This window comes from Eptesicus fuscus, chromosome 5 (genome assembly GCF_027574615.1).
Source record: "Eptesicus fuscus isolate TK198812 chromosome 5, DD_ASM_mEF_20220401, whole genome shotgun sequence".
NCBI classification, from domain to species: Eukaryota; Metazoa; Chordata; class Mammalia; order Chiroptera; family Vespertilionidae; genus Eptesicus; species Eptesicus fuscus.
The window spans coordinates 53,897,237-53,917,079 of record NC_072477.1 but is presented as its reverse complement, the minus strand read 5'-3'; the positions used below and the strand labels follow the sequence as shown (position 1 = coordinate 53,917,079).

The window sequence follows — 19,843 nt, the reverse complement described above, 5'->3', positions numbered from 1 at the left end:
TGACAGAACTAGTTCATGATCCTTTAGTATCAACCAAGAATGTATTGTCCAACCAGGAGTTAATTAGACCCAAACAATGGAGCTTGCTATGTATGTTTTCCCTGTCCTGTGAAGGTTGGCTTGACTTGACATTACAATGTGTTTCGTGACCTTTTGATTTCAATCGCAGGCATTAAGGTGGGAGTAGTAATGACTCAGCACCTGTTCTTCTTTGGTACTCTCTCTTCCAAGGCTTTTTCCTGCTGTCTCCCCTCTCTCCCTCCACAGTCAGTTTCCTCTTACTTTGCCTTTATACAAAGCCTACAATGGACAGACATAGGCTCCAAGGAAGAAAATACTGGTGTGAATTTGTCATCTAATCTTCCAAGCTTTCTCAAATATTTTTAATTAATGTTTTTACCAAAAAAAATAGTCTTTATCTTTAGAGATACATACCAAAATAGTTTCGAATGAATAATCGGATATTTGGAATTTGCTTAAAAATAATTTGGGAGAGGGAGTGAATAGGAATGAGGGGCATACATAAAATAACATCAGCCACAATTTGATGACTGTTGAAACTGGGAAATGAATACATGAGTTCATTACATATTTGAAGTTTTCCATAGTGAAAAGTTTTTAAAAGCCTTCAAAGAATCTGAGAGGAAAAACCTGAAACCTTAGCTAACTAAAAGCAATTTTACATCAAGATTCCATGTGACTGATTTTGGTTAAGCAACTTCTGACCATATGGATTAATTCCAACCGGATTTTCCACTCGGTTTTCAAGAATAATACAGACAGGGGTGGGCAAAAGTAGGTTTACAGTTGTAAGTACATGAAAGTTTATTCTTGTATTATTATTTATTTATTCTTGTATATTTTCCCATACAAATAACTGTAAACCTACTTTTGTTCTCCCCTTTATAACTCTGTGGCTTTTGTGTGGCTGAGTCAATAGCAAAGGTCAGTGGAGAAAAGTGTGTAAGCCTTTTAAAAATGAAGAAAACAAAAAGGAGACCATAAGTAAGGTTGATCCATTTTGAAAAAGATTCGTTTTTCCTTTGACTTTGTATGAAATAAAGAAATAAAGCCACCATTCTCAACTCAGACTGATGAATGTCCTGCTAATTTGGCAGCATGGCTTATGCAGGTGCAAATGGACTAATCAGCTGGCTTTTTCCTGCTCGGGTCACTGTATGAAAAGTGTAGCTGCTTTTCCCTTTCCTCCAGTAAGAAGCACGTGCATAACTGCAGACCACATACCTCTCCTGCCCTGCTGTGTCCCATAACTGCAGGTGGATTCTCTGGCCTCTGCCAACGGCTCCATCCGGCCCATTGGCTCTGTATACCTACAACAGCAAAGTAAAAGAGGAAGAGAACTTTCTGAGACCAGTGAACTCCTCTTACTTCCCTATTCAGTACAACTATAGCATAAACCTCTAAAGAAAATCCCATTTGGAATACAACCTTGTTTGTATTTTATTCCAAATAATTATCTTTAGATAATACAATAATTTGCATTACCATGTATATATACATTATATACTTTTATAAATATATTATGAAACCTATAAATAATACATAATTCCTATAACATAATAATTAGCTCACTTTTCCTCAAAGAACCCTCAGGTCATGCATTTCAAGAAATATTACCTTTCTATGACTTTTCCCATCCTATCTTTAAAAATACTCTTAAAACAATTTTATAGGAAGCACCTCTGAAACTCTCTTTCTCCATAAAAGCAATGAAAACATTGGCACAAACTGTCAAAATCAACTTTTTCAGAACTCCAAATATCAGTAAAAATAATAAGCTTTGTGCTATTTTAACTTATCCTATTCTCATCTTCCCCTTCCTGGCTCCCAGTAGTCCTAAAAACCAACATATGCATAACTATGATGGCTGTGAAAACCATCAGTATAGCAGCCACTGCAAGCAGTGGAGGCAAAACAGGTTTGGAGCTGCCCCTAAAATCCCATCCCCAGAGAACTGAAAGCTGTGTGTAAAGCTCCATTCCCAGGCCTGGTCTTTATTTTACCTGCCTCAGAGCTTACTCTGTGAGAATAACCCTATCCCTAGGGTATTGTTGAAAATAATCAGCATCAAGTATTTAACATCACAGCTACTGAAGGCAAAAAATACCAGTTGGGGCTAACAAAAAATCTAACCAAAAAGACTAAAAAAGAAAAAAAACAGGAAATGGGATGTCTATACAGAGATTTGAAAAAGCTCCAAAATATTCCTTGTTATCTATTAAGCCATGCTCATGTTTAGGGCTGTACATATGCTCAGGAAAGACCTGAAAAAGCCTTAAGCTCACACCTCTGGCTGACCTTAAGGCTCTTCTCAAGCATGAAGTGAAGGCTAAGACAGATTTATAAACCATCTACTAGAGTATTAAGCACATGTCACAGCACACACACATACATACACACACACACACACACACGCACACACACACAATCCCTCAGAAAAGAGGACTTTCTGGTGTAAGGAATTTAAGAAATGCTCTGTCCACTCATTAGCTGACCACTAAGTTAACTGAGCAAAGACTTCGGGAGCTACACAAAGAATACACTTTATAGAATTAGCCCAGGTATGTCACTAAATAAGCAAATAGCAACATAAATAAATAAACAAACAAACAGCAAAAAAAGAGAAACACTCAGAGGGGGAAGGAATCTGATTTCCAGAGTTGCCACATTTTATTATTTCAAATGTCTAGTTTTCAACAGAAGTTATGAGACGTACAAAGAAACAAGAAAGTATGGCCCAAATACTGGGGAAAAAGCAACCTATAGAAACTATTCTTGAGGAAGCCCAGATGTTGAACTTGCTAGACAAATATTTTAAATCAGCAATTATAAATCTGTTCAAAGAACTAAATAAAATCATGTCTGAAAAATTAAAGTATGAGAATAATGCCCTACTGAATAAAGAAGGTCAATAAAGAGATAGATATAAAAAATAGAATATTATAGATATTCTACTATATAGAAGTACAATACAGTATTCATCAGAAGAGCTCAAGAGCAGACCTAAACTGGCAGAATAAATAACCACTGAATTTGAAGATAGGTCAATTGAGATTATCTACTCCAAGGCACAGAAGGAAAAAAGAATGAAGAAAAATGAAAAGTTTCAGAAATCTATGAAACACCATCGAACATACCAACATATGCATACTGGAAATCCTATAGTAAGAGGAGAGAGTGAAAGAGAGAGAAAACATATTTGAAGAATAATAGCCAAAAAATTTCCCAAATTTGATGAAAAACATTCATCTGTATATTCAAAAATTCAGTTAACTCCAAGAAAGATAAAATTATAAAAACTAGACACACAATCATCAAACTGTCAAAATCCAAAGACAAAGAGAGAATCTTAAAAGCAGCAAGTGAAAAGTGATACATTACATACAAGGGATTCCAATAAGACTAAGAGATTATTTGTCATCTAAAACAATCAAGGCCAAAGGCAGTAGGATGACATAATCAAAGTGCTAAAAGAAAAAATACTATCAATCTAGCGTACCAGCAAAGGAGCTATAAAAGACAGCAAAAATGTATTTTTTTAAATCCTTTCTTTCATCTAATCAAAACACAACAGCATAAAGTAATAATTATAAATCTGTGTTGATGGGTACACAGTGTATAAAGATGTAATTTGTATGACAGTAATAGTGCAAAGGAACAGCAAGGTTGGTGTAACATACAAAAATCAATCACTGTAATACACCATAATAATAAAACTACAATACCATATCAATAGATGCAGACAAACTATCTGAACAAATCCAGCAACTTTCATGATAAAAGCACTGAACAAATTAGGAACAGAAGTGAACATCCTCAACCTGAAAAACAGCAGCTCTGAGAAATGCATAGTTTATATTCTACTGGTACTTACTGGTGACTATTAAAATGCTTTCTCCCTAAGATCAAAGACAAAGATGTCCTCTCTCATCACTTCTACTCAACATTTTACTGGAGGTTCTCACCAGGGCAATTAGGCCAGAAAAAGAAATAAAACATATCCAAATTGGAAAGGAAAAAGTAAATAGAAGATGATGTGATCTCATATTGAAAATCCTAAGGAATAAATACACACATGCAGACACACACACACAGAATGCATAAATAAGTTCAGCAAGGTTCCAGTATTCAAGATTAATTTACAAAATAAATTGTATTTCTATATACTGGCAACAAACAATTCAAAAATAAAATTAAGAAAACAATTGAATTTACAATAGCATGAAAAAGATTAAGATATTTAAAGATAATATTAACCAAAAAAAGGTAACACATACTCTGAAAACTACAAAACACTGTCAAAAGAAATTGAAGATCTAAATAAATGAAAAGACATTCTATGACCATGGGTCAGAAGACTTAATATTGTTAAGATAAAAATACTCCCCAAATTGATGTACAGATTCAATGCAAGCCCTATCAAAATCTCAACTAGCTTCTTTGTAGAAAGTGACAAACTGACCTTAAAATCCATATGGAATTGCAAGGAATTCAAAACAATCTTGAAAAAATGAGGACTCATACTTTCCAATTTCAAAAGTTACTACAAAGCTACAGTAATCAAGATAGTATAGTACTGGCATAAGGATAGACATATAGATAAATATAATCGAATTGAGAGTTCCAAAATAAACCTTACATTTATTGTCAACTGATTTTCAATAAGAGTGCCAAGACCACCCAATAGAGATAAAATAGTCTTTTCAACAAATTGTACTGGAGCAACAAAAGAATGAAGTTGGATCCCTATTCACACTATGCACAAAAAATAGCTCAAAATGGATCATAGTCCTAAATGTAAGAGCTAAAACTATTTGCATATCATATATCTAATAAGAACACTTATCTATAATATATTTAAAACTCTTAAAATTTAACAAAAAGACAACCAACTTCAAAATAAAGGCAATAAAAAGTATATTTAAAGAAATAGACAAAGAACCTGATTAGACATTTCTCCAAAGACAATATACAAATGGACAATAAAGCACATGAAAAGATGATTGCTCAACAACATTCATTAGGGAAATTTAAGTCAAACCTACAATGAGATACCATTTCACACCCACTAGAATGGCTATCATCAAATAGATAATAACAAAAGTTGGTGAGAATATGGAGAACTTGGGACCCTCTTACATTTCTGGAAATGTAAAATGGTGCAGCATCTTTGGCAAATTTTGGAAGTTCCTAGGCATATGCATAAGATATTTGAAAACATACGTCCTCACATAAGAGATATGATAACAAGTCCATGCACACAAAAAATATATGAATGTTAATAGAAACATTATGCATAAAAGTGAAACAACCCAAATGTCCACCAATAGATGAATGGATAATCAAAATGTGGTACGTAGATCAATACAATGAAATATGATTTGATCATAAAAAGAATGAAGTTCTGATACATGCTACAACATGAATGATCCTCGAAAACATGCTAAGTGAAAGAAGCTAGACACAAAAGGCCACATATTGTATGATTCCATTTATATGATATGTCCAGAAAATAGGCAAATCCTTCTAGAATAGACTAGTGGCTGGGGGGAGGGGAAATGGGGAATGACTGCAAAAGAGTATGAGGTTTCTTTCTGGGATGATGAAGTGCTCTAAAATTAAATAGGGGTGATAGTTGCACAACTGTAAATATACTAAAAACCACTGAATTATACACTTTAAATGGGTGAAGCTTATGTTAAGTGAATTATATAACAAGAAAGCTATTTTTAAAAAACAAGGTTATAAAATGGGAATTAATAAATAAATATAATCACATATATATTAATTCTACCAATTATATGTCAATATTGAAACTTTCATGAAGATCCTATTATTACTCATTGGGTCTGAGTCTCTAGAAGACTCTCTGGTAATGGAAGAAAACACCTATGGTGGGTAGAAGGGAATGAATGATTCTGTCCGGGAGACAGGGGCTCTGCATCTTTCCCAGGTAGAACATGTTCCATGGCAGGGTCTTTGTCATTGATCTCCTGACCACTTCCTGACTGGCTTCACGGTAACAGTCAATTTTTTAGCAAGAAATATAGTTCATGGAAAAAGCCATCTTCATTCCTCTGCAACTCTGACACAGTGACCTCTTGCCTTCCCCTCCACCACCAGAATATTTTTTGGTTGTGTGGTCCTTTAAAAATAAAAAATAAAAGAGCCTCTTGTCCTAGCTGATTTGGCTCAGTGGATAGAGCGTCAGTCTGTGGACTGAAGGGCCCCAGGTTCGATTCTGGTCAAGGGCACATGCCTGGGTTGTGGGCTTGATTCCCAGTAGGAGGTGTGCAGGAGGCAGCCAATTGATGATTCTCTCTCACCATTGATGTTTCTATCTCCTTTTCCCTCTCCCTTCCTCTCTGAATCAATAAAAATGTGTGTGTGTTTTTTTTAAAAAAAGAGCCTCTTCCCTCATCATTCTGCAGAACTTCTGTTTCCCTTGTTACTTCCCAGATCAACACACACTACCAGCATTCCTATTCCAACCACACCCTCCTGTCAGCAGCGAGTTCTGCCACTTAGTGTCCATGTGGGATTGCTGAGACCTTAATTAAGAGAAAAGTCATTAAGAATGACATCAAAGGTGGAAAATATAACAGATAAAATAGGGGTATAAGGGGCAGAACTTCAGAGGGAAGATACAAGCCAAAAAGGTATCGAGGAAAAATTAAAAAGAAGCTTCACTTTCACTTTGTCTACTTAGTTATATATGAAGTGTCCCTCAGCACAGCCTTTTAGATCACATTGCCAGGATTAAATATAATACATTTTCATATGTATGCCTTAATTTAATTTTTTAAAGATTTTAATTGATTTTTAGAGAGAGGGGAAAGGAAAGGGAGAGACAGAAATATCAATGTGAGCGATACATCAATTGGCTGCCTTCTGAATGCCCCCTACTGGGGATTTAGCCTGCAACAGGGCATGCGTCTGGGCTGGAAATCAAACCAGCAACCTTTTGGTGCATGGGACGATGCCCAACCAACTGAACCACAGTGGCCAGGGCTGTATCCTTTAATTTTAGATTCCAACCTTTGTCCTCCTAATTCCTACAAAGTGAACTAAACAGACAGGCGAATGTGGACTCAGAGATTACATTTTTACCCTTTTTTTTTTTTTAGAGAGAGATTACATTTTTAGATGGGAGGATATAGAACTTACCACTCTCTTTTCCCTGAAATCAATGCCCACTGTTGTGATAAATTTGGAGTTGAATTTACCATCTGTGTACTGGTAAAGTACACTGGTCTTCCCTACTCCAGAGTCTCCCAAAGCTAAAAACTTGATGAGGTAATCATAGTCTCCATCAGACATAATGAAGAACTCTGGTTCACCTGCAAAAAACAAACATTACAAAATATTAGACTCCTCCATGAATAAAGTGGCTTACTTTCATATCCAGGTCAACAAGTACGTCTATGTAACACCTATATGCCTAACAATTCTGTGAGGAGAGGATTAGATATTGTTCACTGCACCCAAAGACCTAGTAATTTGCTAGAAGAGTTGCTACTGAAATAGTAAATAACTAACAGTTCAGTTTAAATTGAATACAGTACTCTTAAGACAAAAATTCCAAGTGAGAATGATAATCAAGAAGGTAATGATCATTAAGTCTCATATGCAGATCATTTGAACAAAAATTAACGAGAGAGAGAGAGAGAGAGAGAGAGAGAGAGAGAGAGAGAGAGAGAGAGAGGAGAATGTTACAGGAATAATAACAATTCTTAGAGCACAAGTGGTTCCAATTTCTCCCCCAACTCTACTTCTTTTTCAAAGTCTTCGAGTGCTGGATCCTTGGCTTTTCTCGCCTTTTACTTGGACATTTAGGCAATTTCACTTAGCCTATTCATTTTCCCAGGCCATTATAGTTCCTTCAAAGACAATGCTAAATTAGCAGGTAACATCTGGCTTGAAGCTTCATTACTTTTATTATTATTTTATTATTATTATTATTATTATTATTATAAATGACACATATTAAATCAGACTTTTCTGGACTCTCACTGCTAACTTGGAAACTGAGTTCAAGATCTGAGCAGTCACTGCACAGAGACCATAATTCACAACGAAGGGCTCATTTACCTCTTCTTGCCTTGATATTCTAACAAGAAATGCTACCTATTCAGCTCTTTGATGTTGACTAACACAAAAGTCCACTTTAGAGAAGAAAAATTATTTTTACCAACAAGACCTAACGATGCTTATTTTTTATCCTTTGCAATCGGCACTTTTCATGATTTTTTTTTTTTTATTATCCTCTAAATAGACTCAAACTATTCAAAATTTCGGTCTGTTTAAAAATGTAGTCTGTCTCCCAGGAAGGCTTCTCTTTCCCTCCCATTTCTAATTCCAAGAAATCCTCCTGAAAATTAGAAAAATAATCAGCTATCACATTACCACTGACAACTCTACTTGCCCATTCAAACATACATATTCCCCCATCCACACACACATCAGATCCCCTACCTTAGATGCTGCTGATTTTCCTCTCATCGTCTCCTTTTCCCAGCCCCATACCCAGTAACTTTACCACAATTCTCAGTATGTCCTATAGAATTATTTCCATAGGTTCATAAAATTAATAAAAACTCAGGCAAGGACATCCATCGGTTCTGAAGGTTGCCACCCCCATCCTCAGGTTGCCACCCCCACCCCAACCCCATCCTCAATTTGGTGACTCACTTTATGCTCAAAAATCCTGATTGCTGAGACCCAAGAGCCACTCCATGTACTTCCTCAGAGTGTCTGAGTGCAGACTAACTTCACATTCAGATATGGTTGGTCGGTCGATAAGGGCAGAGCCTCTACAAACATTCATAATTCTGTTTGCACACTATAAAGAATGACATTTTACAGATGATGGCTTTCCTATGTCATAGCTTCTGTATTCACAGGTGTAGGCTGCCAGTATTAATGGTATATAACAGAATTCTTCTCCAAAAGATGATCACTTGGGTACAAATAAATATTCTAGTGTATCATATCGCAGCATCTCACTTGGCTCCAAGTTATTCAGAAATAAGAGCTAAGAATTTTAAAGTAGGTCCAGTTAATGTTTAATCATTTTTGGGGGGTCCCTCTTACAATGAATGAGGAAGCAGAAAGCAACTCCAAATTCTGCAATGACTGTGGTGCAAGAAGACACTGTGGCTGCCTTATTTCCTCTTTACATTTTATTTGAAAAAAAAATTGGTCATTTCTATAAGTATGTTTTTATATCATTTAAGGTACAAAAGAAAATGCTGTCACCAATGGTATCACTACTCTAGAATTCTCTAAACCCACTTGAGTGGAACGTAAAGACAGATGAAACTATCTCTGTTGCACCAAAAGTTAATGGTATCATGGGAAAAGAATCACACATGTAAGTCTACAGATGATCTTCATGAGTTCTGTTTTCTATTCATGCTGATAGCAATACATAAGTTTGTCCCTAAACCAACCCACCATAAAGGAAGTATTAACAAACCAAATGCTATAACTTAAGGTATAGAAATGCCACCATCAATATTCATCACAGTTTGCATTCTTCAGACTGTACCTTTAGACAATGATCTGCCTTATCTGAAAATAAATGCTCAGACCTTTCATTCTCTGGGCTCGGTTTTCTAAAGGATAAATAGAACCCAGAAAGGTTAATTCATTTGCACAACCAGTGTCCATTCTAGCCCAAACTTTGTGTCCATCACTCACGTTTTTACAAATGCATGTTGGGCTTAAAAGCATCTAGATATAGCCCCAGCCGGTTTGGCTCAGTTGTTAGAGCGCTGGCTTGCAGACTGAAGGGTCTGTGGTTCAATTCGGTTGGAGTGCACACAATCTGTGTGTCTCTCTCATGTCAATGTTTCTCTCTCTCTCTCTCACTCTCTCACTTCCACTCTCTCTAATAATCAATGAAAAAAATATTCTCGGGTGAGGATTAACAAAAAAGAAAAAGCAGAGCTGGATTGAGTACCCATGTTTCTCACATACCATCTACCCACACTCAGGGGCTTTAAACCTTGTATTTCATGTTTCCATTCTATGAAAAAGAAGATAATGTGCACTATCTCAAGACATCGTTCTAAGAATTGAATGGGATACTCTTTTTAAAAATATATATTTTTATTGATTTCAGAGAGGAAGGGAGAGGGAGAGATAGAAACATCAATGATGAGAGAGAATCATTGACCAGCTGCCTCCTGCATGCCCCTTACTGGGGATCGAACCTGCAACCTGAGCATGTGCCCTGACAGGAATTGAACCATGACCTCCTGGTTCATAGGTCGACACTAAACCACTGAGCGACGCCAGCCAGAGTGACTGGGATACTCTTTGTGGAGTGCCCAGCACAATGCTTGGCATGTCCTCGGTATTCAGTAAACGTTAGTTTATTCCTTTCTCCCCATTATGGACAGAGCAGACTGACTCTGAAGACCTAGAACAATTTCTGAAATTACCACTGGGAAGCTCAAAACATATATTTAGTACTACTTTTAATTGTTTTTATTTTATTGTTATAGAAAGAAAGAATTCAAGAAACCATAACCTGGAATTGAACCAGCAACTTTTCAGTACATAGGATGGTGCTCAACCAACTGAGCCACACTAGCCAGGGGTCAAAATATATATGTATAGCACAAACGATTGCTGACTGGCTCACAATAGTTTGCTGAGTCGACAAGGATCACTTTCAAACTACTTCTTTTTTGGCAGGCTCAAATGATTTTCAATTCATTTTAAATAGATATGTTAAGTTCAAAAGTTATGACCAGCTTAAAAGCAGATTCCGATTTGTATGAAACACAGCAATCTGTTCTGACAAACTCATACTTGTTCGAAAGAATTTGAATGGTTCTGCTAGTTCAGAGTGAAAGAGTTGAGTAAAAGAGGTTCTACCTAGAAAACCATCTCTGACTGATCTAAAACCACCCTGGCTAAAACCAGACATTTAATCAAAATTATTTGGGTCTGGGTTTTGTTTGTTTGTTTTGTTTTTTGGTTAATTGTCACTCAAGGATATTTTTCATCGATTTTTTTTTTTTGGAAGAGAGAGTAGAAGGTGAAAAGAGAGAGAGGGAGGGAGAGAAACATCGATGTGTCTCTCTCACATCGATTGGTTGCCTCTCGCACATACACATACAAGGGCCAGGATCAAACCTGCAAGCCAGGTACATGCCCTTTACCAGGAATCAAACCAGCAACCCTTTGGTGCACAGGCTGAGGCTCTAACCACAGAGCCACATCAGCCAGGGCTATTTGGGTCTGTGTGGGGTTTTTTATGTATTTTTTTATTGTTGATAGCATTACAGATGTCTCCCATTTCCCCCTGCCCCTTTTACCTCCCTCCTCCCAGCCTCTACCCACCTCCCCCGGTCTTCACCACCCTATTGCTCATGTCCATGTGCTATACATATAGGTATACACGTTCTTCGGTTTATCTCTTCTCGTCCACCCACTCCCACATCAAAGTATGTCAGTCTGCTCCATGTCTCCATGCTTCAGGTCTTATTTTATTGGTCAATTCATTATGCTCATTAGATTCCACAAATAAGTGAAATCATGTAATATTTGTCTTTCTCAATTTGGCTTATTTCACTTAGCATAATATTCTCCAGGTCCATCCAGGCTGTCCCAACCTGGGTCTTGTTTTAATAACTCAAATTGCTTCAGACTGCTTTTAGCTAGCTCTAAGTTCACATCTGGAAAAGCAGGTTCTGACTGGCTCACAAAAGGTTTGATTGATTAAGAATATATTTTACTGAATCAAGCTAGTGCTAACCAATTCAATCTATCTCTAGCTGGGTCATACTTGCTCTAATTTTATCAAACTGCTTGTAAATAGTTCAAGTCATCTATAAAATGGTTTTTACTGGCTTAGACTGATAAAAACTGGTTTAAAACAGTCCACATTGACAGATCACATGTTCAAATGGTTCAAGACTAGAAATATTTCATAATAATCAGAAGCACCAAAAGCAATGATTTGTTGCTTTAAACTTACATTGAACCAACAAACTTAAATTTTTACTTATAATTATCCCAATTGTAATTAGTCTGTACCCCAAAATGTATCTCCACCACAGTATAGTTTCTTTCTACACTTGAACAGCTTGTACAGTAAACAGTTTGGGAGAAAGGAATACTGGCAGAGAAGAACACTCAATAAACAATTGGGGAAGATAAATAAACAATGGGGAAAAGCATGATGAGTGACAAAGGCTTCCTTGGTTGAGAAGCCCCCTCCCGTTTATCTCAGGGACCTGGCAAAAAACACATCAACCCATGATCAGACAATAAAATAAAGAGTTCAGCCCTGGCCAGTGTGGCTCAGTTGGTTGAGCTTCGTCCCAAAACACACAGCCCTAGAGACAGCCCAGTTGGATTCTCAGTCCAGGCACATGCCTGGGTTGCCCAGGTTTCAGGCTCGATACCCAGTAGGGGGCATGCACAAGCAGCCCATCATTGTTTCTGTCTTATCAATGTTTCTCTCTCCCTCTCCTTTCCTTTCTCTCTCTCAAATCAATTTAAAAACATATTATAAATATATCCTATCTAATAAAAGAGTAATATTCAAATTGACCATCATTCCAACACACAAGATGGCTGCCCCCATGTGGACACAAGATGGTCAGCAGGGGAGGGCAGTTGGGAGGGACCAGACCTGCAAGGGAGGGCAGTTGGGGGTGATCAAGCCTGCAGGAGAGGGCAGTTAGGGGCAAACAGGCTGGCAGGGGAGCAGTTAGGCATCAATCAGGCTGGCAGGGGAGTGGTTAGGGGATGATCAGGCTTGCAGGCAGAAGTGGTTAGGGGCAATCAGGAAGGCAGGCAGGCAGGCGAGCAGTTGGGAGTCAGCAGTCCTGGATTGTGAGAGGGATGTCCGACTGCCTGTTTAGGCCTGATCCCAGTAGGGCAGTCGGACATCCCAGATTGGAGAGGGTGCAGGCTGGGCTGAGGTACACCCCACCCCGTGCACAAATTTCGTGCACCAGGCCTCTAGTAAGTAAATAATAAAATAAAGAGTTCAGTTGGGGAAACTTAGCAAATTAGGGGGCTATGTAGTATTTGTCCTAAACTGGCCACCAAGACCAAGTTGATCTGGATTAACAGAGGCCAGAAGTCTAAAGAGTAAGGAAGCAGCAAGGAAATAAAAGGAGTCAGGGGGCAGGCAAGTCTTCGAAGTGATAATGAGGATTTTTCAGGATTTGGGCAGGGTATTGATGTGACAGGCTCCTTATTTGAACTTGTGGTCCAGAGAGTCAAAGCCTGGAATTAATGGAACTATTCCACCTTTCAGCAGAAAATAATCCTAATCCATAGCAAACGACAACCCCAAACCCAACCTGCAGTCCCACATGTGGTTGTCTCACCACTGCTGATCACCACTAAATGAAGATAAACTATATGTGAAGGTTCAACTGCAAGTAGGTTTTCATATAGAACCATCCTATCTAATAAAGAGGGAATATGCTAATTGACCATCACACCCTCACAAAGATAGCAGCACCCACAGCCAATAAGGAGGGGATATGCTAATTGACTGTCATGCCCTCAAAGATGGCAGTGCCCACAGCCACACCCTCAGCTCCACCAGTGCGGCAGGCGTGCAGCATGGCTGGGCCTGCCCCCAGGCAGGTCCGGCCACTCCGCACACCTACCTCCCAAATCCCCCCGTCCCCCAGCCGTTCAGGGCTGGCCTGAGGTGCAGGAAAGCCTTGGATGGTGGCTGCCCAGCCACCCAGGGCTGGCCTGAGGTGCAGGCAAGCTGCCAATGGCGGCTTCCCAGTTGCCCAGGGCCAGCCCAAGGCACAGGCAAGCCTTGGATGGCGGCTGCCCAGCCGCCCAGGGCCGGCCGAGGCTCAGGTAACCAGGGCCAGCCGAGGCTTGCACTGCTGGCAGTGGCAGAAGCAGAGGTGTGATGGGGACGTTGCCTTCCCCTGATTGCCGGTTGCCTCCTGCCCTGTGAGAGGGGGCAGGCCAGGCTGAGGGACCCCCCCCGCTCTAGTGCATGAATTTTCATGCACCGGGCCTCTAGTCTTCATATAAAAAAATTATTTTTGTTTCTTAACCCTTTGCACTCGCTTGCAATTTTAATCCCTATGCTACCGATGCTAACCGTGTCGAGTCACACTCGACATCTGAGTGCAAAAGGTTAATTTTGTTATTCAAGTCTCAAGTATTGTTACTGGGGCCTGTTTTCCAGAAAATAAATACATAAATAAATAAACTCCACTCAATAATATAAATTATTTTTTATGTCAGTAATTTAGAACAGAGAGGAAAACAGTAAAACACAGGCAGAATTTGACATTTGGGGTACGCAAACATTATTTTGTGCATAGCATTTTCAGTAAGTACTCCAGCCTGTGGATGCTTGGGAAGCCAATCATCAAGGCTTCCCAATTGCATTGCTCTTGCTGAAAATGGGTCAGAAGCCTAGGTCAGATGTCCATGGGCCAACCACTTCACCTGCATTCATACAACAATGCTCATCACAGCCCTAGAGGCAAATGGTAAATACCACACACACTTCTCCCTTCGGAAGGATGTCGGTGCCATTCTGTCACAGATGGCACCATGAGGAGATGAGTAACTGGGTCTTGGGCAGTCTATCCACATGTTAGCATGGGCTCAACTCCAACATATTGTTGAAAGACAGAAAAAATTGGAGGTTTATTAATTCTAATGTGCATCCACTTCCTTATTTCAACTTTTTAACACTGGGGTGCATCCTGCAGTTCACAGTCTTACAACTCACAATACCTTGCAGCTGCTATTAAATCAGGGGGCACTGGAGATACAGCTGTGTGAAAATCTTTGATTTGTGTCCTCTAACAAGATCAAGAATATACCATTAACACATTTTAGGTATGAAGAAGCACAGCAGTAAACCTACCTCAGATGGCCGTTGTGAGGACTGAATTGGCGTATATATAAAGTACCTGGCACATAGTAAGTCCTATGTAACTGCTATTACATAGTACTAGCTGCTATTAACTGCTATCATTAGTAATAACTGCTATTAGCATCATCATATAGCAATCTAGCTTCTAAAGAGCAATATGCAGACAATAGTCCTTTCCTAAAACTGTCAAGAAAGAACTGAGTCCTTAAACTAAAATTTAATAAGATTAAAATAAAATAAGGATCTGTGAAGAACTTGAACCTGAGGTCATTTCTTTAAACTCTGTAAATACCTTGAAGAAATAGCATGTAAACACCTCAAGGAAATGTCTCCTAAAAAGTCAAGAATGCCCCAATTTGGGAGATGCAAAAGACTTTCTTATTCAGCTCACTTCTGTCTCTCCTCCTTATACAAATATTTTTTCAAAGTGCTCTCCACCCTCACTCTCATCAGATTAACAATAGAAAGCAAGGAACACCCACTTCCTCAACATGTACTATGTGGTGATAATTGCCTTGTGAGAGAAAGTCAATGATCTTCTTCCTTATTTAAAAAATAAAACATGCTTAATTGGTTTTTCAGGGAATAAGATAGAATAGAGTGGTAAAGATCTATTTCTTGCTCTCGCTTTCACACAAACACATAGACACACACACACACACACACACACACACACACACACACACACACCATTGCCCAAATTCTCCATGAAGCTTCCTATTAAACTCAATCATAGACTCCAACCTTTATATCTCCTATCAAGGCAAAATAATCTCAAAACTCTTCCAGATAACTCAGCCATTTCTTAAAAGTCAAAATTTCCCTCTATTGCCCATGGGATGGAATAATATTAACTGAACTGAGCAACTACCATAGGCTATAGACAGTACTAAACATTCATGATTTTACTTTATCTGCTTATGATCCTTAAAGAGAACTTAATGTCTGTACAAGACTTACACTGTAAGAGTGGTGTTTTCGTAATGTGATGGCAAGTAGGGTGGGTTCAAATCCTGACTCTTTTTGTAATGTGGTCCAAGTTCTTCAAACTAAACCTCCATTCTTTCAACCGTAAAAATGGAGATAGCATTATTAACCTCATTGGGTTATTTTAAGAATTAAGTGACATAAACCACAGAAAGTTTTTAGATATTGCTTGGTTTATGTTAAACATTCAATAATTGAAACTTGTCTTTAGCTTATGAGGTCTCTATCCATCACAAAAGCTACCTTAGCATTCCAATCTAACAATGAATTTTGTCTTTGTGATTCTGGGCAATTTCAGATCTGAAATTCATCAGTGGAATGCTCTACTTTTCAGAATAGGAAACTGAGGTCCAGAGAAGGCGAGTGAATGGTCTAAAGTCAACCAGCTGGTTAGATAATGGGGCTGAGCTAGATCCTACGTCTTCTAAATTCCAATCCTATATTATTTTCTAACACACCAAGATTTTAATTTTATTTGTTTCCCCTCCTTCAGAGCCAAGAGCCTCAATTATAGTTGCTTTGATTCAGGAATCAAAACTTCTCTGAAGAGACGTTTTACTGGAAAATACTTTCAATTTGTGAAAATGGTTATAAAATATTACAATGTCCCTACATAGTTCATGGACTTCAATTGTCCTTGCCTGATTTCTGTGTAGAAATAGGCACATGTGAATATAACTATTAGTTTTCAAATAATAGCACATAACAGCATTTTTGAGAACTATATTGCCATATATTCTTTCAAACATTTTAATGTCCCCTTATCCAGGGGTGCAGTTAGAGAAAAAGTTTCACATACCAATGACCTGCATAGAACTCTAAAGTCTATCAGTGTTTTTTAACTTTAATGTTAAGAAGCAGTAGGCTTTTCTTGGTTTCTTTCTTTCTTTTTTTAATATATTTTATTGATTTTATACAGAGAGGAAGGGAGAGGGATAGAGAGTTAGAAACATCAATGCGAGAGAAACATCAATCAGCTGCCTCCTGCACATCCCCTACTAGGGATGTGCCTGCAACCAAGGTACATGCCCTTGACCGGAATCGAACCTGAGACCCTTGAGTCCGCAGGCCGAAGCTCTATCCACTGAGCCAAACCAGTTAGGGCTTTCTTGGTTTCTTATGGCACCATTGTTGACCCATACTTGATATTCTGGAGGACCCATATAATAGAGATAGTAGAAAGGGTGGAGAGAAGTCATACAGAGTAGGGCAGGACAAAAGAGGCATTTTATAACGTACCAACATATCAGTAGAGGCAACTGTGTTTACCATTGCAATTCCTATACCCTGAAGTGAAACACATCTACTTTCACTACAAACACAAGATGTGTGCTGTCCCATAGTGGGGCTGTTCTTTCCATAAGAGGAGACAGCAATTGGAATCCAGCTCCTCTTTGTCTCCTTATTGAAAGATGAGTTTGAGTTATTAAATTCAGAATATTCTATTGTAACTGCATTAGACCGTCACTTACAACCTATGACTCATAAAGGAACTCCTATCATACAGAGTTTTGCAGTAATATCATAGGTCTATCCTTAACAGAAAAAGGAGATGTTCATAGATAAAAACTGACAGGACCTAAGTTTGCATACCTGTTAGCCCAATATTTATAAGTGTGCCTGTGACATAGGAATATTCCACTTCCCCATTTAAACAAAGTGAAAAGACTAAGTTCTAGTAGATGGTGATATTCCAACATAGCAAGTTATTCAGAGAACAAATAAATTATCTGTAAATACTGTTGAATTAAATGTACATTTCCAAATGTACCCTCATTTGCAAAAGCTTCCTCCAGACATTTGCAAATTCTTTATAAGTATTAAAGAGAAAAGACCAGGATAAAGAAAAAAAAATCAGCATTCTCAACCCTGCGTTGACCTTACTATTTCTGAAATGTTCCCATCATCTCAGTAGGTGACCAACATAACCCAACTAACAAATAATACAAGCAACTATACATTAGGAAATAAGAGGCACTGGAATAATTCTTGAAAATATTCTTCTGGATGACCACTGTCAATGACTCAAATGAGATATTGGATCTTTTTAAAAAATTTATGGAGACCATTGATTCATTTACTCAAAAGATGTTATTTGCTGCCCAAGCCTCTTCTACAATCAGAATATGATTGTTTATGAGAATTTATGGAAAGTAAACTTAACAAAACATTGAGTGTTATATTACTCACAGTTTGTGACAAGTACCTCCTGTTTTATAGACACAGGTAACAGGAGAAAGGGCACACTATAGAACATGCCATTTGCAAAATACAGGCAATACAGTAGCAAAAGGCGTGGCTGTTTGTTTTGCTGAGTAATACCTCAAATAATGTGGAAGCACCCCACAATGAACACAACCATGTCCCTGCAATGGAATGTCCAACCCATGGCCAAATGTGCCTCCAATGACACCATGAACCAGCGATGTCTGTAAGAATTCAACAGAAGTATAAAGTCAATAAAGTCTACTCCCACTCAGTAATTACAATGGATTAAGGCTGCAACACTGATCATATGGCTTAAGCCTGGTGTTTTTTCCACTATAGCTTAAAAACTCAGAGAATAAACTAAAAATATTTTCCAAAAAAGTGGAAAAGGAGGAGTGACTGGTTAGCAGGGGGAATACTGGTATTAACCAGCTCTGAAGAGGTCAAGTGATGAGGTGGAGGCTATGTCAGAGTGCCACCAAACTCCCGGGTCTGAGACTCAAAGGTGGAACGATTGGGAGTGGCAGTGCTGCTCGCACATCCAGGACTGTGACGACAAGTAGCACCTAAAGGACTTGCTGTTAGAACATTTCAACGTTGAAAAACACAGAACACCTTTCCATTTTTGACCTAGAAACGGAGTCTGCCAAGCCTTGTCCTCCTAGAACACGGGACATGTGTGAGAAGAACTTTGACCAACACAGCCTGGCTCCAACTTGCATCTCAGCTACCTCAAGCCTTTCATGTGCTGCAATTCTGGAAAGGTGTCAGCCTGTCCAGGAAACACACCAAATCAAAAAGCAAACCACTTCACTTTGTGAAGGAGCAATGAGGCCTCTTTCAGTCCAAGAAAAATATTAGGATGAAAAAAAAAATTATGAATTAGAAGAAGCAAGAACTGTTGAGGATGACTGTCCAAATAATAAAAATAATTAAAGAAATATCCCTGAGTTGCAGTAACTGGGGAACAGAGGGACTCCTTTATCACTGCCTTTTTTAAAATATGAGAAGATGAGTTGACAAGAGAAAAATTCTGAGATGTTCTACATTAAATTACAGCAGGCTAGAGAGTGAGAGAAAGAGGCAAGAGTAATTATCCCTGCCTAATGTGGCTCAGCAGTTAGCACGTCGGCCAACGCACCGAAGGGTCACAGGTTCAATTTCTAGTCAAGGGCATGTACCTGGGTTGTGGGTTCGCTCACCTAATGGACAAGGTCTAATCAGATATACTTCCTATTGATTCTCAAGAACTCTTGTTCCAACTGTTCAGTATGCAGAAAGTTAGACTGTTTGCATTTCTATCAGCAGCTGTTATAGAATGGGGTGTGCCTTGGGTTTACTTATGCAAAAGGACTAGAATGTACTTGCAGCCATCCAGCCAATTTCTAAATCAGCCTGTCAGATCACAGTTCCCTTTTTTGTTATTGTTGCTGATTACTAATTTTCTTGCATTTTGTTCAGTAAATGTGATCTCCAGAATATCCCATTTTGTGAGTTAAGTTTAGTGAATGTCCCATGATTGCTATTGTTTTTATTGGAATAAAAACTCTTATAGTCAAAGTAGTTACGTATGCAATTTAGACACCTCCAAATTATGTTGCTTTGCTAAGTTATTCTGCCTTTAGTGCATATGTTACTTGAAATTCTTATAAATGGGTCATTAATTGAAAAGGCTTAATTTGCACTAGCCTTTTCTCTTTTTCTTTCCTTTTTAAAAAAATTCAGAGTGGATTC

General features: G+C 38.4%; 1 protein-coding gene across 2 annotated transcripts in view; it reads right to left on the bottom strand.

Moving 5' to 3' along the window:
* RAB27A (RAB27A, member RAS oncogene family) overlaps positions 1 to 19,843 on the bottom strand; it is a 70,018-nt gene that overhangs the window by 21,423 nt on the left and 28,752 nt on the right. For both annotated transcript variants that reach the window (XM_008143166.3, XM_028147784.2), the window contains 2 exons: positions 7,189 to 7,361; positions 1,246 to 1,331 (listed from right to left, as the gene is read on the bottom strand). In XM_008143166.3, the coding sequence (XP_008141388.1) occupies positions 1,246 to 1,331; positions 7,189 to 7,341 (239 nt within the window). In that variant the 5' untranslated portion in view covers positions 7,342 to 7,361. The remainder of the gene's footprint in view (positions 1 to 1,245; positions 1,332 to 7,188; positions 7,362 to 19,843) is intronic.